General features: G+C 37.2%; 1 protein-coding gene across 2 annotated transcripts in view; it reads left to right on the forward strand.

Annotated features, from left to right (window-relative positions):
- The first annotated feature begins 1,000 nt into the window (after window positions 1-1,000).
- Window positions 1,001-27,367, forward strand: part of LOC107711871 (BCR activator of RhoGEF and GTPase) — a 42,463-nt gene continuing 16,096 nt past the window's right edge. Inside the window, exons 1-9 of one of the 2 annotated variants that reach the window (XM_016516946.1) lie at window positions 1,001-1,362; window positions 1,516-2,892; window positions 19,127-19,311; window positions 20,335-20,439; window positions 20,613-20,798; window positions 26,104-26,211; window positions 26,309-26,369; window positions 26,448-26,500; window positions 26,669-26,809. In XM_016516946.1, the coding sequence (XP_016372432.1) occupies window positions 1,536-2,892; window positions 19,127-19,311; window positions 20,335-20,439; window positions 20,613-20,798; window positions 26,104-26,211; window positions 26,309-26,369; window positions 26,448-26,500; window positions 26,669-26,809 (2,196 nt within the window). In that variant the 5' untranslated portion in view covers window positions 1,001-1,362; window positions 1,516-1,535. Of the gene's footprint in view, window positions 2,893-19,126; window positions 19,312-20,334; window positions 20,440-20,612; window positions 20,799-26,103; window positions 26,212-26,308; window positions 26,370-26,447; window positions 26,501-26,668; window positions 26,810-27,367 lie in introns of both variants that reach the window. The other variant, XM_016516947.1, reaches the window with a different exon arrangement.

Raw genomic sequence — 27,367 nt, forward strand, 5'->3', positions numbered from 1 at the left:
ATTGTCTTATTACAATACACACAATCACAAAATATCCTTTTCACTACACATCTATAAAGGTTTCATTCACAGTAAATGCCTTTCATAAAGCTCTTACTATCAGACTTTTTATTTGCACGTCTCCTCATTCAGTTTAATACATTTGTATATTTTTTTAATCTAACTCATTTTAATGCTTAATCAGTGAATCATTTGGTGCATCTATAGATATCTATAGATATAGATTCAACAGATAGTTTCTATAGAACTTGTTTGCAGTTTAGGGATAACCAAATGTAATGTATTATTTTTACACTATAAGTGATTTATCTTAGATGATAACCATTATTTTGTGTGTGTGTGTGTACAGGTTTATATATCCTGGTGGGGACTTAAACCTGACTACACACAGACTCATGGGGACTCGTGTCACGGTGGGGACCTAAATTGTGGTCCCCACGGGTACAAAAGCTTATAAATCATACAGAAAGAAGTTTTTTGCAAATCTAAAAATGCAGAAAATTTCCTGTGAGGGGTAGGTTTAGGGGTAGGGTTGGTAAAGGGCAATAGAATATACGGTTTGTACAGTAGACAAACCATTACGCCTATGGAGAGTCCCCACAAGGATAGCTGACCAGACTGTGTGTACGCTACAAAATGCCACAGAAGTTTACAATCATACTGTCAGGTGTATTACAATAGAATAAGTTTAAAATTCTACAGAAGCGATATTTTTTTCATAAATATTGATAGGGTCTGAAAATGTGAGGTAATTAATATCTGGTTTACAATTATTTGTAAATTTGTAAATTATTTGTACAATTGTTTGTGAATTTGCGAGTAAGGGAGTGGAAAATAAGCCCGCTACTTAAGCGTCGCAAACAGTTTTTGCACGTTTTCTTTTTCTTTGCTCCTGAATAGCCGAGTCTGTGTCTTTAAACTGAGATTGTCTGTGCAGTCGCTATTAATCATGTACTCGTCTAGTCCCACCTCTTCCTGCAGCAGCACTGAGAGCGAGAGCGAGAGAGAGAGACTGAGAGCAGATACAGTCAGATCATATGAAGTGACGGACAGCGATGCCAGTGGCAGCCCTGCGAGAGTACAGCGTATCTTTGAGAAATACGGACGCTTGAGAGAATAACAGGGCTAATTTCCGACAACTTCTTTGGATACATAACTGAAATCAGCAAAAAATATATATATATATATTTCATCAGCTAACATGAGGGAGAAGTGAATTTTGCACGCTTACAAGGGATTCTCAGTCATCATTTGCCATTTAAATGGCATGAAACGCGGATGTCAATAGATGTTTGAAGTGCACATGGATGTTTCAGCTCTGCTTTTTGTGTTTACCTTGTGTGTCTGTCCAAGATCAGCTGAGTAAGTGTTTATCAGATGTTGAGATGATGTTCTGCATGTACACAGGACAAGTTCAGATGTCGGATATAAAGTTATAAATCAGCATGGCTTTGGGTGTATTCTTACAAACAAGTGATTTTAACATGTAATTTTTTTTTTCGCTCCTAAAAAAAGTAAACCAGCAGTAAGCAATCATGGTAGAATCTGCTGGCTTTGTGGAAGCATGGAAAGCTCAGTTCCCTGATTCAGATCCTCCTGAGATGTCTTTGAACTCTGTTGGAGACATTGAGCAGGAGCTGGAGAAATGCAGAGACTCTATTAGGCGTCTGGAGATGGAAGTGAACAAGGAGCGTTTTCGAATGATCTACCTGCAAACGCTTCTAGCCAAGGAGCGGAGAAGTCATGACTCTCAGCGATGGGGTTTCGGTAGGGTCTCGCAAGGTGAGCATAAGCCAGCGTCCACGGATGAGCATCATCAGAAAGCCGATGGAAGCAGGTGTCTCCCTGCCAAAATGAAGCACACAACCGCAGCAGAGGAGAGTCACGAGTCTCAGCCTTGTGTTAAGGTGGTGGGATGTGACTTGGACAGGCAGAAAAGCAGAGATGGAGAAGTTGACGGGATGTCTCCATACAAAAATAGGAGCATTGAAGCTCCCCTCAGGCCCATTGCTGGACGTGGACCTGCGCACCATGAGGCGGATGGCGTTCCAGAGTCTCCACCAAAGGAGAAGGTCACCACGGGGTTGGGAGTTGCTGCGCTTCGGTCAAACTTTGAACGTATCAGAAGAGCCAATTCTCAAACATCTGGTGAGGGGAAAAGCGAGAGGCCTTACTACGTCAACATGGAGTACCATCACGAGAAAGGTCTTGTTCGGGTCAATGATAGAGATGTCTCAGAGAAGATAAGTAGTCTGGGCAGTCAAGCTATGCAGATGGAACGCAAGAGGTCTTTGCATTCTGTCCCGGGTAATCTGTCCACTGCTTTTGGGGACATCCGTAAACCAGAGCGTTCTCATGAAAGAGCAATGGAGAGCGGTTACAACTGTAAGTACGAGGAGCCCGATCTAAACCCTGGGTTCCTTAAGGATAGTTCTTCAAGACTTAATGGAAGAAGAGCAACTCCGCAGAACTGGCACCAGTCAGACTGTCAGCCCTATACAACTGTTTATGTGGGGGGCATTATGGGAGATGGAGAGGACCTGCACTTGACCTGGCCCAGGCGGTCTTACTCGCCTGGGAGTTTTGAGGATGGATACACGCCGGATTGCAGCTCAAATGAAAACCTGACGTCCAGCGAAGAAGACTTCTCCTCAGGGCAGTCCAGCCACGTGTCCCCAAGCTCCACCGCCTACAGAATGTACCGAGAGAAGAGTCGCTCTCCATCCCAGCACTCCCAGCAGTCTTTTGAGAGTGGCAGCCCCCCTACCCCACAGTCCCAGAAGCGTATCAAGCAGCAGATAGCACTCTCCGACACCAATGTTGTTGGTGTCCGCAAGATCTGGCCTGCTGACGGAAGCTCCAACAACTTCAGCAGTTTCCATGGAGATCTGGGTAAGACAACATTCTTGCAGTGTTTACTTTTGTATGTATTGTAATGTCTGTTTGGTGGGACGTTGATAGGATTTCACTGTCCCACAGTGGGAGTATAATAAGAAAAGGCACAAAGATCCATTATAATGACGTTTTATGTAAATTACTTGTCTTTTATAGGTCTTTACTTGTGCAACCTATTTAACATGTATCTGATTGGGTCATAGTTTGTTGAGTATCTCAGTGATTTTCAAACTTACCTCCTTATACACACATGATATAATATACAGTATATAATGGTATGTGTATATATTTCATGCATAAAGACCCATTTATATTGTGTGAGGAAAACTATTGAAGAATAGTTTTGGCTTGAAAAAGAGTTGGCTTTTATGTTGTCACTGAACTAAATCCAAAACAAGATATTATCTAGAAAATGTGTACTTTGTATTAACTGTTATTTAAAATATTCATAAAAAAATCAGGGCAAAAATAAAATAATTGTGATTAATCTTATGAACCAGCCTTTAGAAAGCCGAATGAAACCGTAATAACATCAAATTTGGAAAATGTGTTATAAAATTATAACATTTAAAATATTTAATTAGTATCATCAGTCAAAATGTTAACGTTGACCTAAGAATATGTTTTATAAAAAGCTTTTTCTTTCTGTCAAATAATTTCTCCACTATCCTCAAGTAACCCCTGTACCCAGGATTGAAACCCCCTGGACTATGATATAAATTGAAGCAAATCCATAATTTTTTGTGTTTTTATTTTTCCAACTACATTTCTAGCATTCTACTGTCTTTCTTCTTTGTTTGAGCTCTCCATGTGGTTTCTCCCTGTCCTTATCTCGCTGTCATGATATGACTGATCTGATCTGCAGCTTTTGAGGCCAAGAATGGCCTGAGGCAGTGCAGTCGCTCCCTCTCTGTCCACTCAGAGCGTTTATGCATCAGTTCACATTAGTAGTGTTTTCCTGCCTAGGGATAATTAAGCTAAAGGGGTCATCTAGCATGGTGGACTAAGCAAAGCTTTTTGTTGGGGGAGGGGTGAAAGGCTAATTACAAGAAACAAACTAAGAGGGGAACTGAAGATGTCACTTGGACTAAACGATCAGACATCTGTGGTTATATTGGTTTGAATGGAAACGCAAAGAATGGTTCTTCACTGTGAATGCGAGCTATAATGCATTTGAATGTATGGTCACAATGCAAATGGTATGTATTGGAGCCATTCAGACTGGTTTTCCTCTTGAACTGTGGGTCAACACAATACAATGAAGAGATGTTGTCTGTAGCAAAGTGTCAGTTTGAAGCAGTCCTGCACTCAGCAGTTTAGGCTTTTAACAGTTTCATTTTCACAATCATTCACACTCTTTGGTTGAACATGCAGCAACTGGTGTAGCAACTTGAACACTCATGTTTTGTTCAGATTTACTTTATTTGGAGTCACAGAGACCCCAAAGATGTATAAGAAATGAAATGATTACTTTTATTAAGGAAGGATGCATTAAATTAATCAAACGATTGTTAGAAAAAAAAAATTCCCACAAACATTTTAAGAAGCACAACTGTTCTGATTGATAATAATAAGAAATGTTTCTTGAGCACCAAATCAGCATATGAAATTGATTTCTGAAGGATCTTGTGACACTGAAGAGTAGAGTAATGGCTGCTGAAATTTCAGCTTTGCATCACCGTAATATATTTAAGTTTTACAATATATATTCTCAAATAGAGAACAGTTATTTTACTGAAAAAAATGTAACCTTAGTGAGCATAAGAGACTTCTTTCAAAAACAGTAAAAAAAATTACACCAATTGAACTGCAGTATTAGTCTATGTAGTGTCCATTTTTGGAGAACATTTGAAAGCATGTTTTCAAGTTGAAATTTAGTTTATAATGAATTAAAAATCATATAGATATGACATATCAAGCCATTTTAACTGGGCCTTAGAGTCTCAAAACAGAACATTAGTGTTAAATGATTACGCAAGAGCACAGTGATGATACAATCTAGATCAAGCTGAATACATCTTAATTGCATTGCTCATGTTGGTTCACATCTTGTTTCATTATGTATTTACTTTGCATTACAGCCTACAGTTGGAGACTGTCTTAATGAAATAGTCAATAAGACACTAACTCTTTAAGTTAAATTTTCTAAGTGCAGTTTGACAAAAAATAGAGAAACTGAGAGAAGACCAGAGCCAAGAGCAGATATTTCTCCTTTCAAGCAGAAAAGAGCTCATCAGCTCAGTCCAAGCTAGTTACATACGCAGGCAGAGAGAGAGCGCAGACCTGCAAGCTCAGCACGCCACAAACAAATTGCAAATGATCAGTGTAAAGTTGCGTTTCAGTGACAGGATCGTGATTTACACCAGTGGGAATTGCAGCCGTTCTTCAGGCTGTCTCTAAGCTTTCTCCAAATTCTTTTCCGCGATCTTAATCTAATGCCCTCGAGCTGTTCAAAAACTGCACGTTCGAGTCTTGCAAGATAGATTAAAACGGTCTCCATTATATCCGTTACCCTGAAAGAGAGTGATCAGAGAGCGTGATGCGCAGATTTTAGTCCTCGAAAATCTCAGTCACGCTCACCTAGTGCCCCTCCCTCGTGTAAACATCAGCACTGCAGCCACGTGCGCTTGTCAAACAAGCACATGCTGCACCACAGTCTGTGGTAACTGCCCTGATATTTCTGAAAATCTTCTTGTATTGTGAAATTACTGATACTTATATAAGCGACATACATTGTATATAGTCACGAAAGTGGCTGATACATGCCAGAGGTTATTTTGCAATGAGGAAAAGACATCTTGATGGAAATCCATTGAGGTAACACCCACAATAAAAAAATTCCTTAGGCCTCTTCTGTGGTAAAACAGTTATTTTTCACTCGTTTTTCAGAATCCACCTCGGCGATTGCTGTCGTGATCGATCGCAAGTGTTGTGCTTGGTGGGCTTGAAATGGATTGAGTCTGACTTGTGGGCATTATGGTGACAGAACCAGTCAGTGAAAGAGATCAGGTGGCTCTTATGTAGTTTTACCATTTGCCATTTTTTCTTGGGAAGCTAAATCTGGCAGATTTCTCTTCCATCAACTGGGCGTTAAAAGTCACCTCTAAGGAACAGACCGGCCCTGGCAGACAACCTAATTCTGCCTGTATTATTAAAATAAACAGTCATTTGTTAAAGTCCTCACACACTCTTGAGTTCACTGTGCATGCTGGCTTGAGCTAAAAAAAAGTCTGGCTGGAAGATACAGGTTTTTTCAGGCTTGTGGGTTTTGCATGGCAAGGTTGGGAAAATGTCAGGAATTAAAGAATTGGCTACCTTTCAGTTCCTGAGTATGAATTTGAGTCTGTAGCTTTATCTATCTGTCTTTCTGTCTGTCTAATTTCTTTAAATTTCAGTTCATTGTAATTCCTAATTCTAAATTCTTTATACCGTTTGTTACCTCAATTCAAATTCAGGAATTCAGTTGAAATTTAGAATGCATTAAATTTTGAATGGCGCACAACCCTCCTGCATGGAAATCCTTTCTGATAACAGGTGGTAATGGACTTTATCTTTGGTTTTTTGTAAAATTCTTGATTATTTTGAGGCTTTGCAAACAGAATCTGTGCTTCACATTCAGCAAGGCTTTGGAAATGGTGAGAGGTATTTGCTGGCTATCCTTCTTGTTGTTTTTCTGTTTTATCATCTGCCAGAGCCCATAAATCCAAAGAAAGCCTCAACATCAGAAATACCGTGCATACAACATCAAACGTGCACCATGTGCGCCTAAAGCCTGACAGCAGCAGCGACCGCTGCATGTAATTTGCTTCTTTTCAAACGGTCTACTTATGTGGTCTGTTAAGCTGTAATTTTGCACTTCCAATGCCCTAAGACACACTAACTGGCCCTTTTTCTATGTGTGACTGTTTGTGTGTCACCTGTTGTCCTGGGGGTTGGACTGTGTTAACGGGGGCAGGGCTGAGGCCAGGCTGGCGTGGGTCCAGCTGCACCACCATCACCAGCTGCAGGGGAAAGAGCACATCTTTCTCACTACTGTCATTTGATGGGAGGAGCTTCCCACTCTGAATCACACAAACACACTGGTGTGTTATTATATGCAGCACAGATGTAAACCCATATATAGGAAGAAACAGTCACACAACATTTATACGCATTTATATTCTTGGGGAATTAGCTGATTTCTAAGAATTAGTTTTATATCTGGGCTTAAAGACCTCATGGAATGATTTTGACAAGGTCTTCTTTCCTGTATTAAAACAGGAAGTTTGGAAAGGAAATATTGAAAGGCTTGTCCTTTTTTTTTCCTTTTTTGAGTGTCAACTTTTAGTAGTATGTTTGATAAAATAACCCTACAGTTTGTTCTGTTAAAGAGGAACACCAACAAAAGGAAAAAAATCTCAACAATTACCTCAACAAACAGATATGACTGACACAAGTTTGAAAATGGCTGTCGCTGTGCCACCAAAAAAACCCTCTTCCTTTTCACACAATGTGTTTTCTTATGTCACGAATGCAGAATATTCTCTTGATTACAGAGGACGATGTCAATGACGGAAAGAGTTGCAAAGGGACCCTGTTGGCAAGAGTAAACGGCATCATCATGAAACCATTTCAGTGGTGTTGTAACTTCAAATGGACCCTGAAGAACTTGCTTTTCTGGGGTTTGCAATCAGTGTTTTTCTGGCTTCCTGTGGATTCTGTTGGTGTTTTAATGGTTTTAAAATTTGTTCCCAACCCCTTCATAATGTGGATATCTCAGATGAAACAGGATATTCAACATGAAAATATAATATTCTAAAGTTTGCGGTCAGTACAAGGTTTTTTTTTTTGTTTGTTTTTTTTTGGGGGAAAGAAATTAATACTTTTATTTAGCAATGACACATTAAATTAATCAAAAGTGGCAGTAGAGACATTTATAAAATAGTTTCTACTGCCACTTTTTCTGTATCTGTTCTTTTGAACGTTCTATTCATCAAAGAATCCTAAAAAATCAAGGTTTCCACAAAAATATGAACTGTTTTCAACATTGATAGTTATATCAGAATGCTTTCTGAAGGATCATGTGACACTGAAGACTGAAGTAATGATGCTGAAAATTCAGCTTTCTTATCGCAGGAATAAATTACATTTTAAAATATATTGAAATAGAAAACGGGTATTTAAAATTGCAACAATATTTCACAATATTACTATTTTTACTGTATTTTTGATTAAATAAAAGCAGCATTGAGAGACTTCTTTCATCAATATTACAAATCTTACTGAACCCAAGCTTTTGAATGGTAGTGTATGTAGGGTGGCACTTGATTTTATCCATCAGGAATTGATTGGACCTTTTCAGACCTGAATGCAGGTTTTCAGTCCAGAAACGTTTTTTATTTTTTATGTAAGTGTCATTTTTAAGTGAGACTGAGAACATGTATTAAGAATGTAAATATAGTGATTTTTTTACTTTTATGTTTTTACATATGTAATCTTAATGTAAAAGTAGGAGAAATGAGCACACAATTAAATATCCAAATCTCGAATATCAGCCAATAACTAATGTGTTACTGATATATCGTACATCAGTTTTCTTAACTATGTAGTTTTCCATTCCTGAATGCATTTTTAGCACAGTGACTGAATCAGGCAGTGTTGTGTGTTCCCCCTGAGGTCTTTGGCACAGTGCAGTCTTGATATTTTAACATGCTGTACATTGCGTGGTTCTCGTCTTACTCCGCCATGTCACCTCCCTGCCTAATTCTGCACTAGTCCCTCTCGTCTGCTACAGGACCACCCTCTCCTACATTTCCCCTCAGCAGCATAGCCTATCTGACCTAATTTTCTTTGTCTTTCTGTTCTCTTTGGTCCCCTGTGATTCACAGTAACATCATAACCCTCGGCTGCCTCCCTACCACAACTGCCTGTCTTCAGATTCCTAATTGATGTTAACCCTGTAAAGCCGACTGTATCATAGTTGATATGCACATTTTTTAAAGATTCTAAATTATCAACCTGAATTCATCGTGTCATCAAATCATCAGTTATCAGAACTTTGCTGAAAAACCTGTTGTACACAATCTACTACATGACTTAACCTATAGTTTATACATTTTTAGGAAGTAAAAAAAGCCTTTCATTATATTGCTAAAAACGTCCACCTTCAAGTTGTGGTACATGTCATTTTTCAGTAAAAGCTCTACTATTTGTTTTATCATGGAAATGTAACTTTTATATTGTTAATAATATTTGAGGATGAACACTTATTGTACTGAAGTAACTTTGATTTACTTGATTATCCATACATAATTTTTTGGAAAAATCATGTTAAAATGTGAGTATCAAAAACTATACGTTAGGCTTTTGAGGAACGTTTATTTGTACATTTGTACAATTAAAAAAACTTAACTTTATAGTGATGATATCAAGCAGACAAGACTGTAAAAATACAAAGTTTAACTTTCCACTGTTCCTCTGCTGTGTGCCCTGATCCCTCTCTGGGGCTTACCCAGATTCCCTGGCGGGACTGAATGGGCCTTCTGTGCTCCTTCCCTAAAGTGTTTATGGAATGTCTCAGCTGCTTGAGAAGTGTGGTAAATACACGGCTAATGAAATGTAAAGTGGCTCATGAGCACAGGCACTGACCTCTGGGGGCTGTTGCACAGTCATGTGTGGAAAGTGGTTGGTGTAAAGTGCAGCCTGGAGGTCAGATACATCACCTATAAGATATAGGATATTTTTCTGTGGTGTTATGATAAAAGTTCCTTATGTTAATGCTCGGCATGTGATATACTGCCGTTAGTGGCTACTGTTGATGCTCTCTGCTCTGTGTATGTACTATGGATGTTCAGGGCTCCAGACAAAAAAAAAATCACTATCATGAAACATTGAGGAGCCAAACTACTTTTTAGATGACAAATGATATTATGACTCAATAAAGCTGATTTTTCAGCAGCACTTCAGTTCATTGAGTATAGAGTTTCTTACTTGTGCTTTAACAACAATCATTGCTGTATGCTGAGATGAATGATGTTTAAGTACACAGACTGACAAATTACGTAATATACACTAGGGTATTTTTCTAGTTGTATTTAGTATAAATTATTTCCGGTTTGATGCTGTTACTCTAGTTTTCCTTATTGTATATGTGCCTTATCAATATCAGTCTGTTTTGAAAGAATATTTCTGCTTGTTTAGGAAGAAAAGTTCCAAGTCATAGAAAAACAGTCATAGTTTTGTAAAATATTTAAATTTCGATCTTAATTTTTTAAAAACCGTTATTGATATATTTAAACAAAACTGTGTTTTAAATATGTGACAACCTGTCAGTAAACAGACTGATGTAAGTCTGACTAACCTGAAATAAATATCACGATGGGTTCATTTTGAATAGGACCAAAAATGATACTCAGTTCAGTAAGGGAGTCAGTTGTGAACTCAGTATTGCCTCCAAGTCTGAATCAGTAACATGTTTCATGAATAATTTTGGCTGATTCATAAGAGTCATTCTCAGTTCATAAGAGTCTTTTTTTTGCAATAACTTGCACCGTGTTTGTTGTTGTGTTCAGGAAGCACTGATTTTTAGTTATTGTCACATATATTTACTTATTTTAGATCGTTTAAGTCACAATTTTGGGCCCAGATGCGTGTTGTTGGTTGTGTTCACAGTGTTACAGAAGTACAGACCTGGACTTTTATTAAGCATTGATATACCCTGTTCCAACTCAGATCTGTTTAAGCATTTTTAATGAGTATGTTTTGTAGTCCCGCCCTGATTCTCATTAGCTCTTCTCAACCTATCTGGTAAATAAAGAGAATTTAGTGATTGTGGTGTGGTCATTTTGATTCCTCCTCCATAATGTCAGCAGATGACGGACGATGGAAGTGTTTTGAAGCATGAGGGAACTTGGCCATCAGCCAAACTAGCAGGCGGTGTGTGGTTAAACACATGCACTCCTCAGGTCCAGCGCTGGTGCCACCCTTTCCCAGGCCCTGAGTTTTGATTTTGATTCAGTATGTGGATGGGATTTGCTTATAAAGTCCACTTGGGAAAACAATTGAGTAAATCTGGCCTGTACTCCATCTCTTTCCACAGTGCGAAATAAGCAGAAACGTTTCACTGCTGATTTATTGAAGGCTTAAGCTTTTGAATACCGCAGAGTCTTTAGTTGCCATGCCAACCACTGGTTTAATGGTCTTACTAATGCTTAATTGCTTAGATGGTCGTTTTAGATATTAAAATGTTGGTCAGACTAATTGTTTTAATCTATTGTGATTACGTTATTACACTGAAAAGCGTTTTAAAGTAACCATAAGATCTGTTGTAGAGCCAAACTTTGCCAACAGGCTGCGTTTGATAGGACTGTGTGCTTTTCCTTAAGAAGGACAGAGAGATGCATATTAATTAGGGCTGCAAGATAAATCGCATGCGATATTTAACGCGCATCTTGCCAGTAAAACAGGTTCTGTAATCAGCAGTAATTCTGTAATCATCGTGCAGCCCTAATATTAATAGTCCTGCAGAAAGCCATTGCTATTTTAATTCCTTTTTATGAATATTAGGCACAGCTATGCTTTTCCACTCCCTAAATTATGTCAAAATCGAGCCAGACATTAGGGTGACACAGAATTACTAAGAGCATTTTATGCTAGGAAAAAGCAAACATTTTTGGTCATTGTCCTATGCTGATACTATATACAGTACATAAGGCATCCCATTTATCGACCAGCTGCTATTTTTCCTCCGGAATTAGTCTAAACAAATTTGTATTGACTCCTCAACTGGCTGTCCTAAGTGAATTGCCTTTGACGGAGGTTATTTTTTAGTTGCCTCTTGTAGCCATACAAATGTGTCTGCGTGACTTTCTGGTAAAATCCATTTCCACTCTCACCCGCATGACCGCCCGCCTCCCCGGTGACTGTGCTGTCGAGAGCTCCATTGATTTACTGAAGAAGCAAATCCTTTTAACACCACGGCACTTTTCTCCCTACTCTCAGAGGCATCTCCTGAAATCGATGTGTGTGGAGTAAAGGCCAGTGGCCCCATCGTTAACCCGTCCCGATCAGGAGCTGGATTTAGGTGTCACTCGCTTTATCTGCCTGCTGAGTGTTTGTCCCAGTAGGAGACAGGGACCAGATATTTGGGTATTTTAAAACCAACCGAAAAAAAGAGAATAGAGCGAACAATAGAATAGAAAGAAGGATATAGCAAACGATAGCGCGAAAGAACAATGGATAGAGCAAACGATAAGGCAAGAATAAAGGATAGAGTGAGTGATGGAATGCAGGATAGAGCGAGCGAAAGAAAAACTAAGGATATAGTGGACAATAAAACAAAAGGATAGAGTGAGTGAGAATGATAGAACGAAGCATAGAAAGAACAAAGGATACCTAGATAGATAAATTTTTTGATGTCAAAAATAAAAATGTCAAAAAGGTTTTATGAGTTGATTTTTGTTAGTTGCCCATTGTCGTACAATGACCGAAAACAAATTTTCTGAAATGTAATTGTTTACAAAATGTTTCCCATCGTCCATCTCAGAAATGTAAGCCTACTTATTGTTTTATTCAGGCACTGTGACTATGCTACCTTCCACCATTGTTATTCAATTATTACACCAGTTATGAAAACAAGTCCAGACTTTTAGTCTGAGTCAGTGAGTGAAGTGTGGAGATGTTTACAATTCCAAAAGAATTGTAGGGGGGGGGGCGTTCCCACAGACCTGTCATCATGGAATCTACCCTACTGACTGTTCATCACAGACTGGGGTGTTAAAGCGATCCAAATAAATGCATTCTGTCCTCCCACATTTACCTGGGACTGCTGTTAGCCTTTTTATATCATAATGTGAAGAATGATGATTGAGAGTGTCCAGGAATGTGAAGGTCATATTAAAACGAATGGGGTTTCATCATTCCTACATGCCTTTTTATGGACCTTGTGAAATATATTAAGAAATACCTGATTCTATCATTGACATTCTCACTTCCCTTTGTGCCATTTTTTGTTTTTAGAGGGGAGGCTTGACACATCAAACGAAAGATGAAGAAAAGTGACCTGAACTAGAAATACTGTAGTTCCAGTAAATTAAATCAAATACTATTGGTTCAAATAGGTAATGACTAACCAAACATTTCCCCGAACTTAGAAAAGTTTGTATTCTATTGACTTTGGATAGTTTACAAACCCTAATTGGTGGTAATTTTTTAGTTTTTAGGGGAACTTATTTTTTTAGGTTCCCACTGACGTTTCGGATTCAGGTCCAAACGTCAGACTAGGGAGGAAGAAGAGTAACATACTGAAATGACATTGATATTTGACCTGCTTCCTCTGTGTAAATATGCTTGTTCCTTTTCTATTGTTTCTTTTGCAGGATGCCAAAGTATTTTTCGACTTTGTGAACCCAAGAAAAATGGCCAAAACTAAATGGAGACTTGAAAAAGCACTGAATCTGTGTCGATATCTTATCTGTGATGTTGCTTTAATGTTGATGTGACGTTGTAGACGGTGTGTCATAAACAGGAAGTTGCTTTATCCAAAATAGTAACAGTTGAATGGCTGTCAGTGCACTGAAGAGCTTTTTCCTGCCTGCTATATTTAGATCGTCTCCCTTCTGAGGGGCCACCGGTTTGTCTTTGAGGTGTTACAGAAATTTAAAATACAATAACCACATGTTCCAGATAAAATAACTGTAGTACCGGCAGGCTTTTGATACACGCACATAGGTCACGTCCTTTGTTTCATGTGTTGAATTTACATGTAAACTTGCCAAAAATGATATGTTCATACAACAGATATGTCCTGTTGACCTCCTGTTTCCTCTTAGGGGACCATATGCACACATAAAGAGGAACATTACAGCATGATCTGTATTCATCTTCATGCTCATCACGCTGCTGGCATCATAATTGTGAAATCTTTATCTGTGATATAAATAGGGTTTAAAAAAAAACAAAAAAAAAACACATTACCAAGATGTGCCCTACTTTATAAATACTTAATTGTTTAGAGCACACTTTATTTAAATTTCATTGTGTAATAAATATGAAATAGCGTGGTGTTTCTATTTGTGTTTTAAATAACGGAACAGGTTAGAAAAGCAGTTAAACAATTTGTTGTCAAGTTAATGAACGAATTGTTTAAATTAGAAGTATATATATATATATATATATATATATGTATATTTGTTTTATATATTTTATATTTAAATGGTTTTATATTATATAAATAATTTAATTATACACACACACATATAGGTGTGTGTGTGTGTGTTTGTTTGTTTATTGTATTTCTTATTTTATTATTTATTTGCTTTTTTGTCTTTATTATACATGACCTACCACACAGGAACATTTTCACTATAGAATTTTCAGATCATCTAATGCAGCCTTGGATAAACTTTGATCCTCGAGTTAGAGAAGATAGTTATGAGCAGCTGGTTATGTTAGAGTAGATCAGTGAAACTGATCCAGATATGGATTGTTCCTGGCCTTACACATCTGGCACTTTCCACTGCCTTATGGATTAAGATGATCTGTGTGTGGTTTGTGAGTGTGTGTGAGCACATATTGCTGCAAGGAAAAAGACTAAGAGTGGGGCGACTTGTTTTGGTATTATCGCAGGATAGAAATGCTGATATTGCGTCATGGCAGTTTAATCTGCCTCGTGTTGAACTGTGTGATGCGTTTGTATTCTCTGCCAGCAGACACTGAACCATCTGCACTCGGTTGCCCTGTTCATTGCTAAGCAGAGGACTGTGATTTTAGGTTCAGGAGTCAAAGCTCTCTGTTAGTGTCTTTACCATTTGTAGATTTAAATAGCATTATATAATAGCTTTGAGTCTTCTTCATTTTAGAGATAAATTTCAGTTATTAATGTTTCCTTCCAAGGAAACGGAGGTCATTTTTACCACTTTATTCCACCGAAGGCCTTTTTAAGACTTCCTGATTGTGTCTGTGAGGCTGTTTGACAGTGTGACATGAGAACTGCTGTGGATGGGCAAGTGTAGACATGAAATTGCTCCAAGGAATTCTTTCCCTGTCTAAGCCTTTGACTGGTTTACTTTATTATGTTGAAAGTTGGTTTAGGATAATGAATTAATAGCATTTTAATCATTATTAGGGTTATCAATGTTTTTAATCGGGTTCATTCATTCATCAATCTGTTTATTTATTGATTGATTTATTGATTATACAGTTTTCGTAATTTATAATAATTTTCATATTCCTCAGTTTATAACCTAGGTGTTTTAACGTGTGAATGTTTGTGTGAATGTGTGTTTTTGTTGGAAAGATGACCTTGCGTCAAATGTGTGTGTTTCCTCTGGAAAGTTGAGTGTCTTGGTCAGACATCCCTGCACACTTCCTCAATAACTGATTCACAGTCACCTTGACCAGTGAGTCTGTTCCACACACGCTAATTCCATCGGAAGACTGGCGTTTTTGGACACCAATTTTAAGACGCATTGCAAATAACATATATTTTTGCTAAAATATGAATAATAAATATAAAGGGATTATATATATATATTTTTTTTCCTTTACAAAACTACGGTACTGTTCATAAGTTTGGAGTCTGTAAGATTTTTTGTTTTTGTTTTTTGAAAGAAGTTTGATGTTTTTGAAAGAAGTCTCTCATGCTCATTTGCATTTATTTGATCAAAAATACACTAAAAACTGCAATATTGAGAAATATCACTACATTTCAATATAACTTGAATGAATGAATTTTCAGCATCATTACTCCAGTCTTCAGTGTCACAAGATCTTTCAGAAATGATTCTAATATACTGCTCAGGAAACATTTCTTCTTATTATTATCAATGTTGAAAACAGCTGTGCTGCTTAATATTCTTGTGGAAACTCTGATAAATGTTTTCAGGATTCTTTGATGAGTAGAAAGTTCAAAAGAACAGAATTTATGTGCTATTGAAATCTTCAATTCTACTGTCACTTTGGTACAATTTGATGCATCCTTGCTGAATAAAAGTATTAGTTTCTTTCAAAAACATATGAGCGGTAGTGTATTTGCACACACAGGAGAAATAACATTAGGATGATTATATGGATGTCCTTGTATGAAACACATCCATTTCCACAGTCTATGTGGCCTTGGTGTTAGCCACAGGAATTGTTTTGCTCATAAGCTCAATGCTAGTGGCTAATCACATAGTAAACCACGCTGCCCTTTGGCATGGCTCTTCCTTCTACATTGGGACAGCAGAGGCCTCTCTCTCTCCTTGTCTTTTGCTATCTCTCTCTCTCTAATCCTCTACCTCTTTTCTCCTGCTCTATTTGTTCAGGCTCTGTCTATTATTCTGTCTTTTTAAGCAGGCTACATGCCAGGCCACTCAGCAGGGCTGCCTTCATTGTTTCCGGAGTCCTCTCTTTCCTGTTTCTCTCAGACTGAGGTGATTTAACTCCTAGTTGCTCCCATCTTTGTCCTCATACACAATATAAGCCTGTTGACTGCTGAATGAATCAAGACACGGGACATTTGTTGTTATCCTGTGCAGAACTTCTGACTAGTGAACATAAATTCTTTTCATCTTTTCATCAAAATCCCTTTTTCTGCTGTTAAATCACAAAGCCAACAAACCTTTTGGGCTTTTTATGTAAATCACATTGGTTGTATATAAGTGGTTGTTTTTGGGCTGTTGTGCTGGATGGATATGAGTGTACAGGCCTGTCCTGTAGGTGTGAGGGAGTGGAAACTAGGTAGTGTGAAATTCAAAGCCTCATCCTCTCCCTCTTTACAACTGTATGCAACATTGGCAGACATTGACTTTTTTTTTTAGCCTGTTTTATGGTGATAAAAATAAATAGCAGTGATAAAGATCTAGAGGAAAATAATAATTTAGATTAAAATTTACGTTAACATTTGTTAACAATCATATTAATTATATTTATATTATATATTATATTTATATTAATAATATCAATAACTCATTTTATGATAGCAAGAGCTGAGTGGATTTCACTATTGATGATCCTGACTGTATACGTGTGTGTGTGTGTGTGTGTGTATGTATGCATGCGTTTTGCGTACATCTAGATAGCTTTTTTTGACTGTACCGTTAGACTTCGCTTTACTGAGCTGATCAAATAAGATGGGCACATAGTTATTTACAGTGCAGAGAAGTTTTACTATACCTCATTTGTCATTTTTGGGTGAACTGTTCCCTTAAGCACAGTTGTGTTGTTTATTTAGATTGCATGAAGTGCATTTGTTTGCCTTCAGCTCAGCAGCTGCTCCTCATTTTAAAATTTGAACATGCTCAGTATATTAAAATGGCATCACTAATGCAGCTATTCATCCATGTAGCCCTTAATCCTCATCAATACATCTAGATAGCTTTTTTTGACTGTACCGTCAGACTTCGTCTTACTGAGCTGATCAAATAAGATGGGCACATAGTCGGTACGTTTGCGTCTGGACGTCTCACCGGTGCTGAGCTGTTCACAGACTGCAGGAAATGAATGACTGATTTTGGACAACTTACTTTACAAATCAGACCGAGAGATAACTCACAATTGTCAGGACAGTCTATGAAGATTCTTCATGTCTCAAGTCACTGCAGTCTGTGATGTGAATGATAACTGGTGTGTGTGTGTGTGTTAGTTATATATGTGTGTGTGTGTGTGTGTGTGTGTGTGTGAGAGTGTGTGTGTTATATTTAGCAGTGCGCAGCTGTAGTCCAGGCTTTGAACGTCCCAACAGTAAGTCAATATACAGTATATACAGTGCCACTTGAAAGTTTGTGAACCCCTTGCAGAATCTGTGAAAATGTGAGTAATTTTAACAAAATAAGAGAGATCATACAAAATGCATGTTATTTTTTATATATATATATATATATATATATATATTTACAGTGCAGAGAAGTTTTACTATACCTCATTTGTCATTTTTGGGTGAACTGTTCCCTTAAGCACAGTTGTGTTGTTTATTTAGATTGCATGAAGTGCATTTGTTTGCCTTCAGCTCAGCAGCTGCTCCTCATTTTAAAATTTGAACATGCTCAGTATATTAAAATGGCATCACTAATGCAGCTATTCATCCATGTAGCCCTTAATCCTCATCAATGGTAATTAAAACAAGAACAATGGTGTTGAATTATTCATTGCCATTTGAGTGATTAAGAGGTTTTAGTTTCCGCTTAATGGGGTCTTGTCAGTTTTCTCCTAAATGGACTGCTTTGACTTCGGTTTCACATTTCCACCAGTGGGCTGTCGTGTTTCTAACTTTCATATCGTCCTTTCACTGCCAGTTGAAAAGGGTCTCCGTCATGACAGAGGCATGATTGAAGTTGTCTAGTCTTTCATTGTTCATTTGTTGTGTCAGGCTTGAGGAATACAAAGAACTGACTCGACTTCCCACTCTTAACTCTTCCTCTTGGTTCGTATCAGTGATATTCCCTGAAGGTGTGGAACAAATACTGTCTGTCACGGCACCAACCAGATTATGTGAAGAAAATGTTGGCTCAAGTTTAGTGAAAAACTCATCTCTTCTTCCCAGAGTCCACTCAAACAAAGGAAATTAATTCAGCTTTACATATTACATTGAACAGCGCATTATGGTGGACTTCTAGAATAATAATATAAATAATAATAATCATAAAAATAAATATGCTTTTTGTAAGTATAAAACATCCAATCCGTCTTCATATTGTCAGAGGGAAAATTACAATTCAATCGCTGAATTTTACTACACACATTTGTAATAATTCAGTTGCAGCATCATGCATTAATGATGAACAGGAGGCTTAATTGAGGCTGTGATTTAGCGAGATGGTAGATAATGTTTCCAAGAATAAATTTGAAATGGGTGATTAATTCCTAATGGCTTTGGTAGTCTTCGCTTGGCAGACTTTATCTGTTGCTTTCAATTATACGTCAAGGTCTTTATTGCGAAGAGGAAAAAGCTCAGCCTGTATTAAGTCTTTTTGGCTAAGGTTTCGGTCCTCTGTGTGGATTACTTTAAGAGATAACAAGAGATGTACGAGGACGTATTGATTATTTCAAGCACTCAAAATTAAGATGGAAAGCTTGACTTGAAAACCCATTTTTGGTTGTTTGACACTTACTGGCAATGGATGATAAATTATGTACTATTGTTATATTGCATATTATTATTTGTAATACTGTATATTACACGCATTTTGAATTATTGATATAATTTAAAAGGGTCATATGTTACACTTGTTAGTCAAGTATGACAATCCAACCTCTCTCTTCTCTACATTTGCAGACATCCCGTTTAGCGGGACCCCGCCTCCAGTATACGTTTATGATGGCGATCGAGGGGAGGACCAGCGTATGCAGCCTGATGTCGCGTCTTACACGGATGACTCCCTCTCCTCTCCGCGCCTTCACCAGAAGGGTCGAAGCTTTAGAGAGACCCCTTCCTCGGGGTCCCTGGAGTCCACTAAATCAGTAAGGGACATTAAGATACAGAGAATTAGTTTTAGTCATTAAATAAAGCCCAGTCTTGTCTTTTGTAAGATGATTATTGTTATGGATGCATGATATATTGTAAAAACATGATCTGCTCATTATTTCAGCTAATTGGTATCAACCTGAATTTTAATAACTACATTTAGTTTATCAGTCAGTAGCTACCTATACTTTAGGTTTAAGGATCCTTTAACATTTGTGGTTATGCAAATGTGTGAATGCTCTGAACTTTTGACCTCTGTTTTCTTTATCTTTATTCATATATGGGATTATGTGGTCTATGGTTGACCTCTGTAAATCTGTATGGGATAGGATTTAGGTTTTTATGAGGTTTACTGGTAACACTTTAGTATAGGGACTAATTCTCACTATTAAATAGTTGCTTATTAGCATGCATAGTACTAGCATATTGGCTGTTTATTAGTACTTATAAACCACATATTCTGCATGACCATGTTCTACATCCTTAATCCTACCCAATACCTAAACATAGCAACTACCTTACTAACTATTAATAAGCAGTTATTAAGAGTTTATTAAGGCAAAAGTCGTAGTTAATAGTTAGTTAATAGTGAGAACTGGACCTTAAAAAAAAAGTGTGACCAGATTACCCTACTGAGGAACAGGTGTTGGGGAAAGTTACTTTTAAAAGTAATGCATTACAATATTGCGTTACTCCATACTAGTTACGTTACTTAGTTAATGCATTACGTTACTTTTGTGTTACTTTTTAAATCTGGACAGGGCTTGCTTGTTTGTTTTTAAAATAAAAAAGTTATATTTTTGGCAAATATAAAAGCCTTTTCACATTAAAAAGTAATGCGTTACTTTACTAGTTACTTGAAAAAAATGAATCTGATTACCTAACCCGCGTTACTTGTAATGCGTTACCCCCAACACTGATGAGGAATGCCTAGGGACTGTAGACAGGAATATGTGTTTTTGGCTGAACCCTTAATGTGTTTGTGTAACGAGCACTTTCTTCATCATGGACATTCCTAGTCGGAGCTGGATGTCGAAAAAGGGTTGAAGATGAGAAAATGGGTCTTATCAGGGATCCTGGCCAGTGAGGAGGCATATCTCAGCCACTTGGAGGCGCTCTTACTGGTGAGTAATACAGTCTTCAGGCATTGCTGGGTCTGTTTTACTGCACACTTGCTCACGAAAGAGGGTCAAAGATCACCATTATAGTGCAGCTGAGCTTTGCACATTGAACTGCACCCAGTGGTTACAAATGGGGACCCCCTTTTGACCTCCTGTTTTTTTGTTTTTTTTCTCAGCCCATGAAGCCCCTGAAAGCTGCTGCCACCACCTCTCAGCCCATGTTAACCCTCCAGCAGATAGAAACCATTTTCTTCAAAGTGCCTGAGCTCCATGAGATCCACAAAGACTTTTATGATGGCCTGTTACCCAGAGTGCAACAGTGGAGCCACCGTCAATGTGTGGGCGACCTCTTCCAGAAACTGGTGAGCAGTGTTTTATTATATTGTTTAATATAGAACAGTCCATACGCTATTAATGCAGAATCTTTTGATTTGCATTAAAATTAGAATAGCCTTTCATTTTTAAATTCATTTCACATGGTTATTTAATATATTTTAGGGATATAAAAAATTCGAACTGGTAGCGATTAAGCCAGTAATTATTTTCATGTAATGACTGATAACCAAAAAATGACTAATAATAAAATTCTGTAATATTTTGTCAAAATAAATAAAAAATAAAACACTAAAACCTAAAATCAGTCATTTTAAATGCTACAAGTCATCACAACATTATAATGTACAGTTTGAAAAATGGGTATTCATCAGATTTGCTAAATATTATATTTTACAGCTTTATTCAATTATTAGTGATTAACATGCATAATTAATCATAATAATTTGTGCATTCTTATTAGTTTTCATTGAATTTTGTATTGATTTATTGAATTTCCAGCAAAATAAGTAATGATATAAAACTGTTACCTTATGTAAAATTACACATATCATATTATAAGATTTTGGTCATACCGCGTACTGTCTACTTTATTATTGAAATCACTGGTTCATTTTTGTATTATCATCTAATAATAAGCTAGTGTTATTGTTACTCATTATAACGACTGAATTGTGTCGTCACTTGATGCCACATGCCCGTGTCTAATTCCATACATGATGTTTCTGTCAGACCACCCGAGAGAGATTTTTTGAGACGGTTTATAAACGCAGTCATCAAAGCATGTCTCTCTGGTCCTCCCTAAGGAAAATTTCCTTTGATAACTGGTTTTGTGAGCTTCACGAGCAACAGCCACATCATTCCACTTGGCACAATTAGCTGTGGAAACTGAAACTTTACCCCCATCTTTATAGACGCCTGCAGGACTTGACGCTCATGCAGATGAAAGCATTTCAGAGCCACATGACTGCATGTAAAGCAGCTAGGGGGTCTTGCTCTTAGATCGGTGGGGCTGCGGTCAAAAATGCTGGGCTTGAAAAGTATTAGGCTGTTGTAGCCAGGAGCGTAGATCTCATGACAAACTAGAACGTTTCTTTGCTGTATTGATTGTTATGTGAGTTGCATGGTTTGCCTCTTCACCCTCTTCTTGCTTTTCTCTTGATATCTGAATTGTGACTTTGTTTTAACATTTTACAACTTTATACAATAAGATTTTTCATTTTTTTTAAAGAATTGATACTTTTGATTCCATAGGGACGCTTTAAATTGATCAAAAGTGACAGTAAAGGCATTTATAATGTTACAAAAGATTTCTATTTCAAATAAATAAAGCATGTTCTTTTGAACTTTCTGATGAATTCTGAAAAAGGCACCAAATCAGAATGATTTCTGAAATATCATGTGACACTAAAGACTGGAGTAATGGCTGCTGAAAATTCAGCATTACCATTACAGGAATAAATTACATCTTAAAATATATTTAAATAGAATAGAATAGAAATTGCATACGTTTTACTTTATCTTGTGCATTCTAGCTATTATAAAAGAAAACATATTGAAAGTGTAAATGAATTCTATGGCATGAACTGTTGCAGGATTTCTTTCAGCAGTAAGTGGAAAATATAAAACCCAGAGTGGAGTTGGAGTGGAGCTGGAGTGGAATTATTTCAGAATGCTTTGAGCAGGAGGGGAAATTGTTGTTGATTTGATCCACTCATTCATCCATTGATCCATTGATTAATTTGGGGTTTGTGTTCGAAATGTTTTGCAGTCCCCTCTGGGATCCACAGCCAGGGTTGAAATCAGTGACTGTTTGACATAAATCTCTTCTTTGAAATATAAAGGCATTGGGCTTGAGTAAGTGTGGCCAGAGGCTGAATACATTCATCTTTTATTTGGATTGTTAATCCCACAGGGATTATATTGTTAGTTGCAAATACCTGTGGTTATTATTTGAGTCATTATTGATGTGTAGAGCTGAGCATTTTTGTATCTTATTCCTTTATCTTTGTGAAGATGTTTTTGCATGGAAGTGTAATTATTTGGGAGAATATGCCATGTCCCTTACCTTGGGAGTGTGTGTGTGTGTGTGTGTTTTACACAGAGAGGGGTAAATAAACAGGAAATCCCACAGGGAGACATAGTCACACAGAGTTTTCAGTGGACAGTGGGTCCAGTGTCTGCAGTGTTTCCCAGAAAGCATGATGTCATAGAGCAGGGGTTCATGTGTCTGCCCTGGAAACCCACTCACTGCTGGGCATTCCCTTGCCCTCTCCCTCTCCCTGTGGACTGTTAGCTCTCACACCATGGGATTTACTCACTGCTGACTCCTCAGATACAGTGAGTCCAAAAATGGGCTCATACAGTAATTAATAGGTTCAGGCCAGTGTTTCCTACAGAATTCAGTCTACTCTACTACATTTATATACTACATTTATATACTAAATATATATACAGGATATATATTAAAACTCTGTTGCAAATCTGTATGTTTAATGGCACATTGTCGTATTTTGACAATAAATATTGCATGGTATGACAATAATGATAATTTGCAGTAGGCAAGTCAGATGTTGGTTTAGTAACTGCTGAGTGAAGGATTTGTCAGACTGATTCAAAATGGTCTTTTTGAACAAGTCATGAATAAAAACACCTTATAATAGTCATTTGTTCATGAAGCGAGATACACTGGAAATGCGGTATGTTTTTGACTCATTAAAATGAACCTGTTCATAAGAGTCATTTGTTCGTGAATTGAAATACAATGGTCAAGCTGTAAGTTTTTGACTCACTTAAATGAACTGGTTCATAAGAGTCATTTGTTTGTGAATCAGAACAGTGGTCATGCAATATATTTTTGATCCACTAAAATGAGCCAGCTCATTAGAATCATTTGTTTTTACATGCACCCTGCAAGTACAACTCAATCAAAAGATGTTTTCTGACAGTATTTTTGAGTTGTGTATGCAAACATACATACACAACTCAAATGAAATATAAGATCTTTTGGCGTGAAGCTAAAGATGTTTCCACTTCACTAGAGGAGAGTCTTTAGAAAGTTATTTTCATTTTAATGGTTCTTTTCACTCTTTTAATGAGTATTCATCTTTTATCAGTGAGCGGAGTTAACAGCACGATGTAATCCGTCTTTTTTCTGATTTCAGAGTAATGATGCTCATATTCTGGATCACACACAAGTTTCCCCAGTAGCAGTATAATGGCTGTTGAAGAAAATGCTTAACCCCTCTGTCTCATGACAAGCCCATCACAAGTCCTTCTCTTATTTACCCCAGTGTTGGCAGCACTCGAGATGTTGCCATGGAAAATGCTTGTTATCTGTGCCCATTTCACAGTTGTTGTCTTTTGAATGGTGTTTTTTCTTCATAACACAAATGCTTATTCACAGCGACATTTTGGCTTCGTTTACACCGTCAATTTCTTGTTGACACACTCTGGGAAAAGTGTTATTGTGTGTGTGTGTGTGGGGGGGGGGGTCTTTTCTTTTTGTCTTGTTGTGCGTGATATTTACCTGGCATTTTCTTTTCTTTTTTTTTTACTGTGTTTTTATTAAACTTTTTATAAACATTTACACATAGCATAGCATTGTATAATATATTAATACACAAATAATAAATAAATTAATTAAAAAAGATAAATAACCATACAAAAGAAAAAAATAAGAAGGAACCGTTAATAACTTAAACTAAATACAGATAACTACAAAAAGCCCCTGACAACATTTTAAAGGTCAAGCAAATATGTTTCTATTAGTGCCCAGTTCTGTTGGAAAATGTCAGATTTCAACTGTAAATCTGCTGTCATTTTCTCAAATATATAAATATATATATCTGATTCAGTCTCTGTGTCCATTCTGTCAGAGTAGGTTCGTGCATCTTCATCCAATTCACAGTGATTATCTTCCTAGCTGCCATTAATAATATATGTAATACAAATAGTTGGGATTTACTTAACTGATCTGGGGGGAAACCATCAAGCAGAAAAAATACTGGGTGCATTGGTGTGTCACATCCTAAAATTTTACTTATTTCCCTTTTAACCCCCTTGCCAATACACTTGTATTTTAGGACATTCCCAAAATATATGAGCATAGTCCCCCACCTTTCCACAATCTCTCCAGCATTGTGATAATTGTAAGGAGCGTACCTGGCATTTTCTAAAGATATCACATGGAACACACACAAACTACATGAAAAACGTATTAGTTTGATGTTGTGGAACTGATGCCACAGCTGTGGGATGGTTGTAATTTTTGAAGAATTTATAATACACAATAAATATTAAAATAGTTCATTATAATTTCACTATTTGCTTAGATTATAATAGGTTCAAGCATGTACTGTAATAATTTATATGTTTATAAAGGATTTTGATACTTTTAAAGGAATAGTTCACCCAAAAATGAACATTTTATGAAAATGTACTCGCCCTTAGGCCATCCAAAGATGTAGATGAGTTTGTTTCTTCATCTGAACAGGTTTGGAAAAATTCAGCTTTACATCACTTGGTCAGCAGTGGACCCTCTGCAAAGTTCAAACAGTGGATAAAAGCATCACAATAATCCACAAGTAATCCACAAGACTCCAGTATATCAGTTAACATCTTGTGAAATTAAAAGTTTGTAATAAATAAAACAAATCCATCACAAAGACGTTTTTAACTTAAAATGAGTCCTCTCTCCATTATATCGCTTTCTCCAGTGAAAAAGTCATCTCATCTGAATCGGGAGAGAAATATGCACAGATCAAGCATAAGTGAAAGGGGATGGATACAATGGCTATAAGTTGTAACTCCTTAATTATGTATTTGTTTCTTACAAACACACAGTTTTTCATTTCACAAGACGTTAATTGATGGACTGGAGTCGTGTTGTGGAGTTTTGTTTTCATCAGCTGTTTGGACTCTCATTCTTCACACTGCAGAGGATCCATTGGTGAGCAAGTGATGTGAATCCGTTTCGATGAAACTCATCTATATTTTGGATGGCCTGAGGGTGAGTGAATTTTCAACAAATATCATTTTTTGGGTGAACTATTCCTTTAAGATTGACCCATTACGTCATTGTGATAATTGGTCTGCTGTGTTGAGTGCTGTTGTCTTTAAGCAGTCAGGCTGGTATTTGCTTGTCTTTGAATATCAGAAGCATGTCAACCATGCCAAAACAGGCCACGAAAAACTACCTGCTCTGCCTTAGTAAGCAAAATTAATAAGCTGAAGTAACATGCATGAGTAATTCGCCTCTAGCACTGACTTTTATCTTTAAACCACCTTCTCTCTCACTCTCACTCTCTCCTGTCATTTTATCTTCCCACACAGGCCAGCCAGCTCGGCGTGTACAGGGCTTTTGTGGACAACTATAAGGTTGCCGTGGAAACGGCCGAAAAGTGTTGTCAAGCCAATTCTCAGTTTGCAGAGATTTCAGAGGTTAGTTCTAAGGGCACTTACATTATACTGTCAAAACAAGGCCTGATATCTTTGCCTCCTTGTGTATTTATGTACTTCTATATCATTTCATCTTCAGAATCTGAAAGTCAAGAGCGCTAAAGAGGGTAAAGATCAGAATGCCAAGAACTCTCTGGAATGTAAGTAGTTTTTCCACTTTTACTCTCCTTTTACACCACTTAGTGTTCTGATCACTCTTTTGCCTTTCTCGTTCTTAGCGCTGCTGTATAAACCAGTGGATCGAGTCACTCGCAGTACTCTTGTCCTCCATGTGAGTAACATTGAAAGAACATACACCTAATCATTAATTTTTCTCATGTGAGAATGTTTACAGGTTAGTGGCGCAACAGTGCTCGTGTTTTATTTGGATGAGCTTAGGCTGTATTGATTTACACATTCGATAAATTGAGTGTTTTGCAATAAAGTCTGTGTGTTTCAGGACCTGCTGAAGCACACCCCATCCACTCATCCAGATCACCCTCTCCTGCAGGACGCCCTCCGCATTTCCCAGAACTTCCTCTCCAGCATTAATGAGGAGATCACGCCCCGCCGTCAGTCTATGACAGTGAAGAAAGGAGAGGTCAGTGCTGCCCAGTGAAAGAGCAGGCTGTAGGTCAATGACCTGACATTTTTTTGTCTCTTAATTTATTTGAACAATGATTGATTGATACAACTGTCCCTAAAATCATGATGAATTTTTAAATAATTATTTAATTCATACGGTTTTGTTTAAAAAATAACAATGTTTTTAAAAAACTGCTACATTCATTTTTTGAAAAAAACAAAAAAACAATTGTCTGTCCAAACAGAGTCATGTGGTGTGACCAACAGGCAGTAAATAAATATATATATATATGTGTGTGTGTGTGATCCTGTATGTGTGTATATATATATATATATATAGAGAGAGAGATCTGGAGTCTGAGGGTGCAAAAAAGTCTTTTTTTTTTTTTTAAAGTTGTCTTTAAAGCCTTTAAAGTTGTCCAAATGAAGTCCTTAGCAATGCATATTACTAATGATAAACACATTTTTGATATATTTACGGTAGGAAAATGACAAAATATCTTCATGGAACATGATCTTTATTTAATATCCTAATGATTTTTGGTATAAAAGAAAATTCGATAAATTTTGACCC

This window comes from Sinocyclocheilus rhinocerous, unplaced genomic scaffold (genome assembly GCF_001515625.1).
Source record: "Sinocyclocheilus rhinocerous isolate Xijiao unplaced genomic scaffold, SAMN03320098_v1.1 scaffold988, whole genome shotgun sequence".
Taxonomy (NCBI): Eukaryota; Metazoa; Chordata; class Actinopteri; order Cypriniformes; family Cyprinidae; genus Sinocyclocheilus; species Sinocyclocheilus rhinocerous.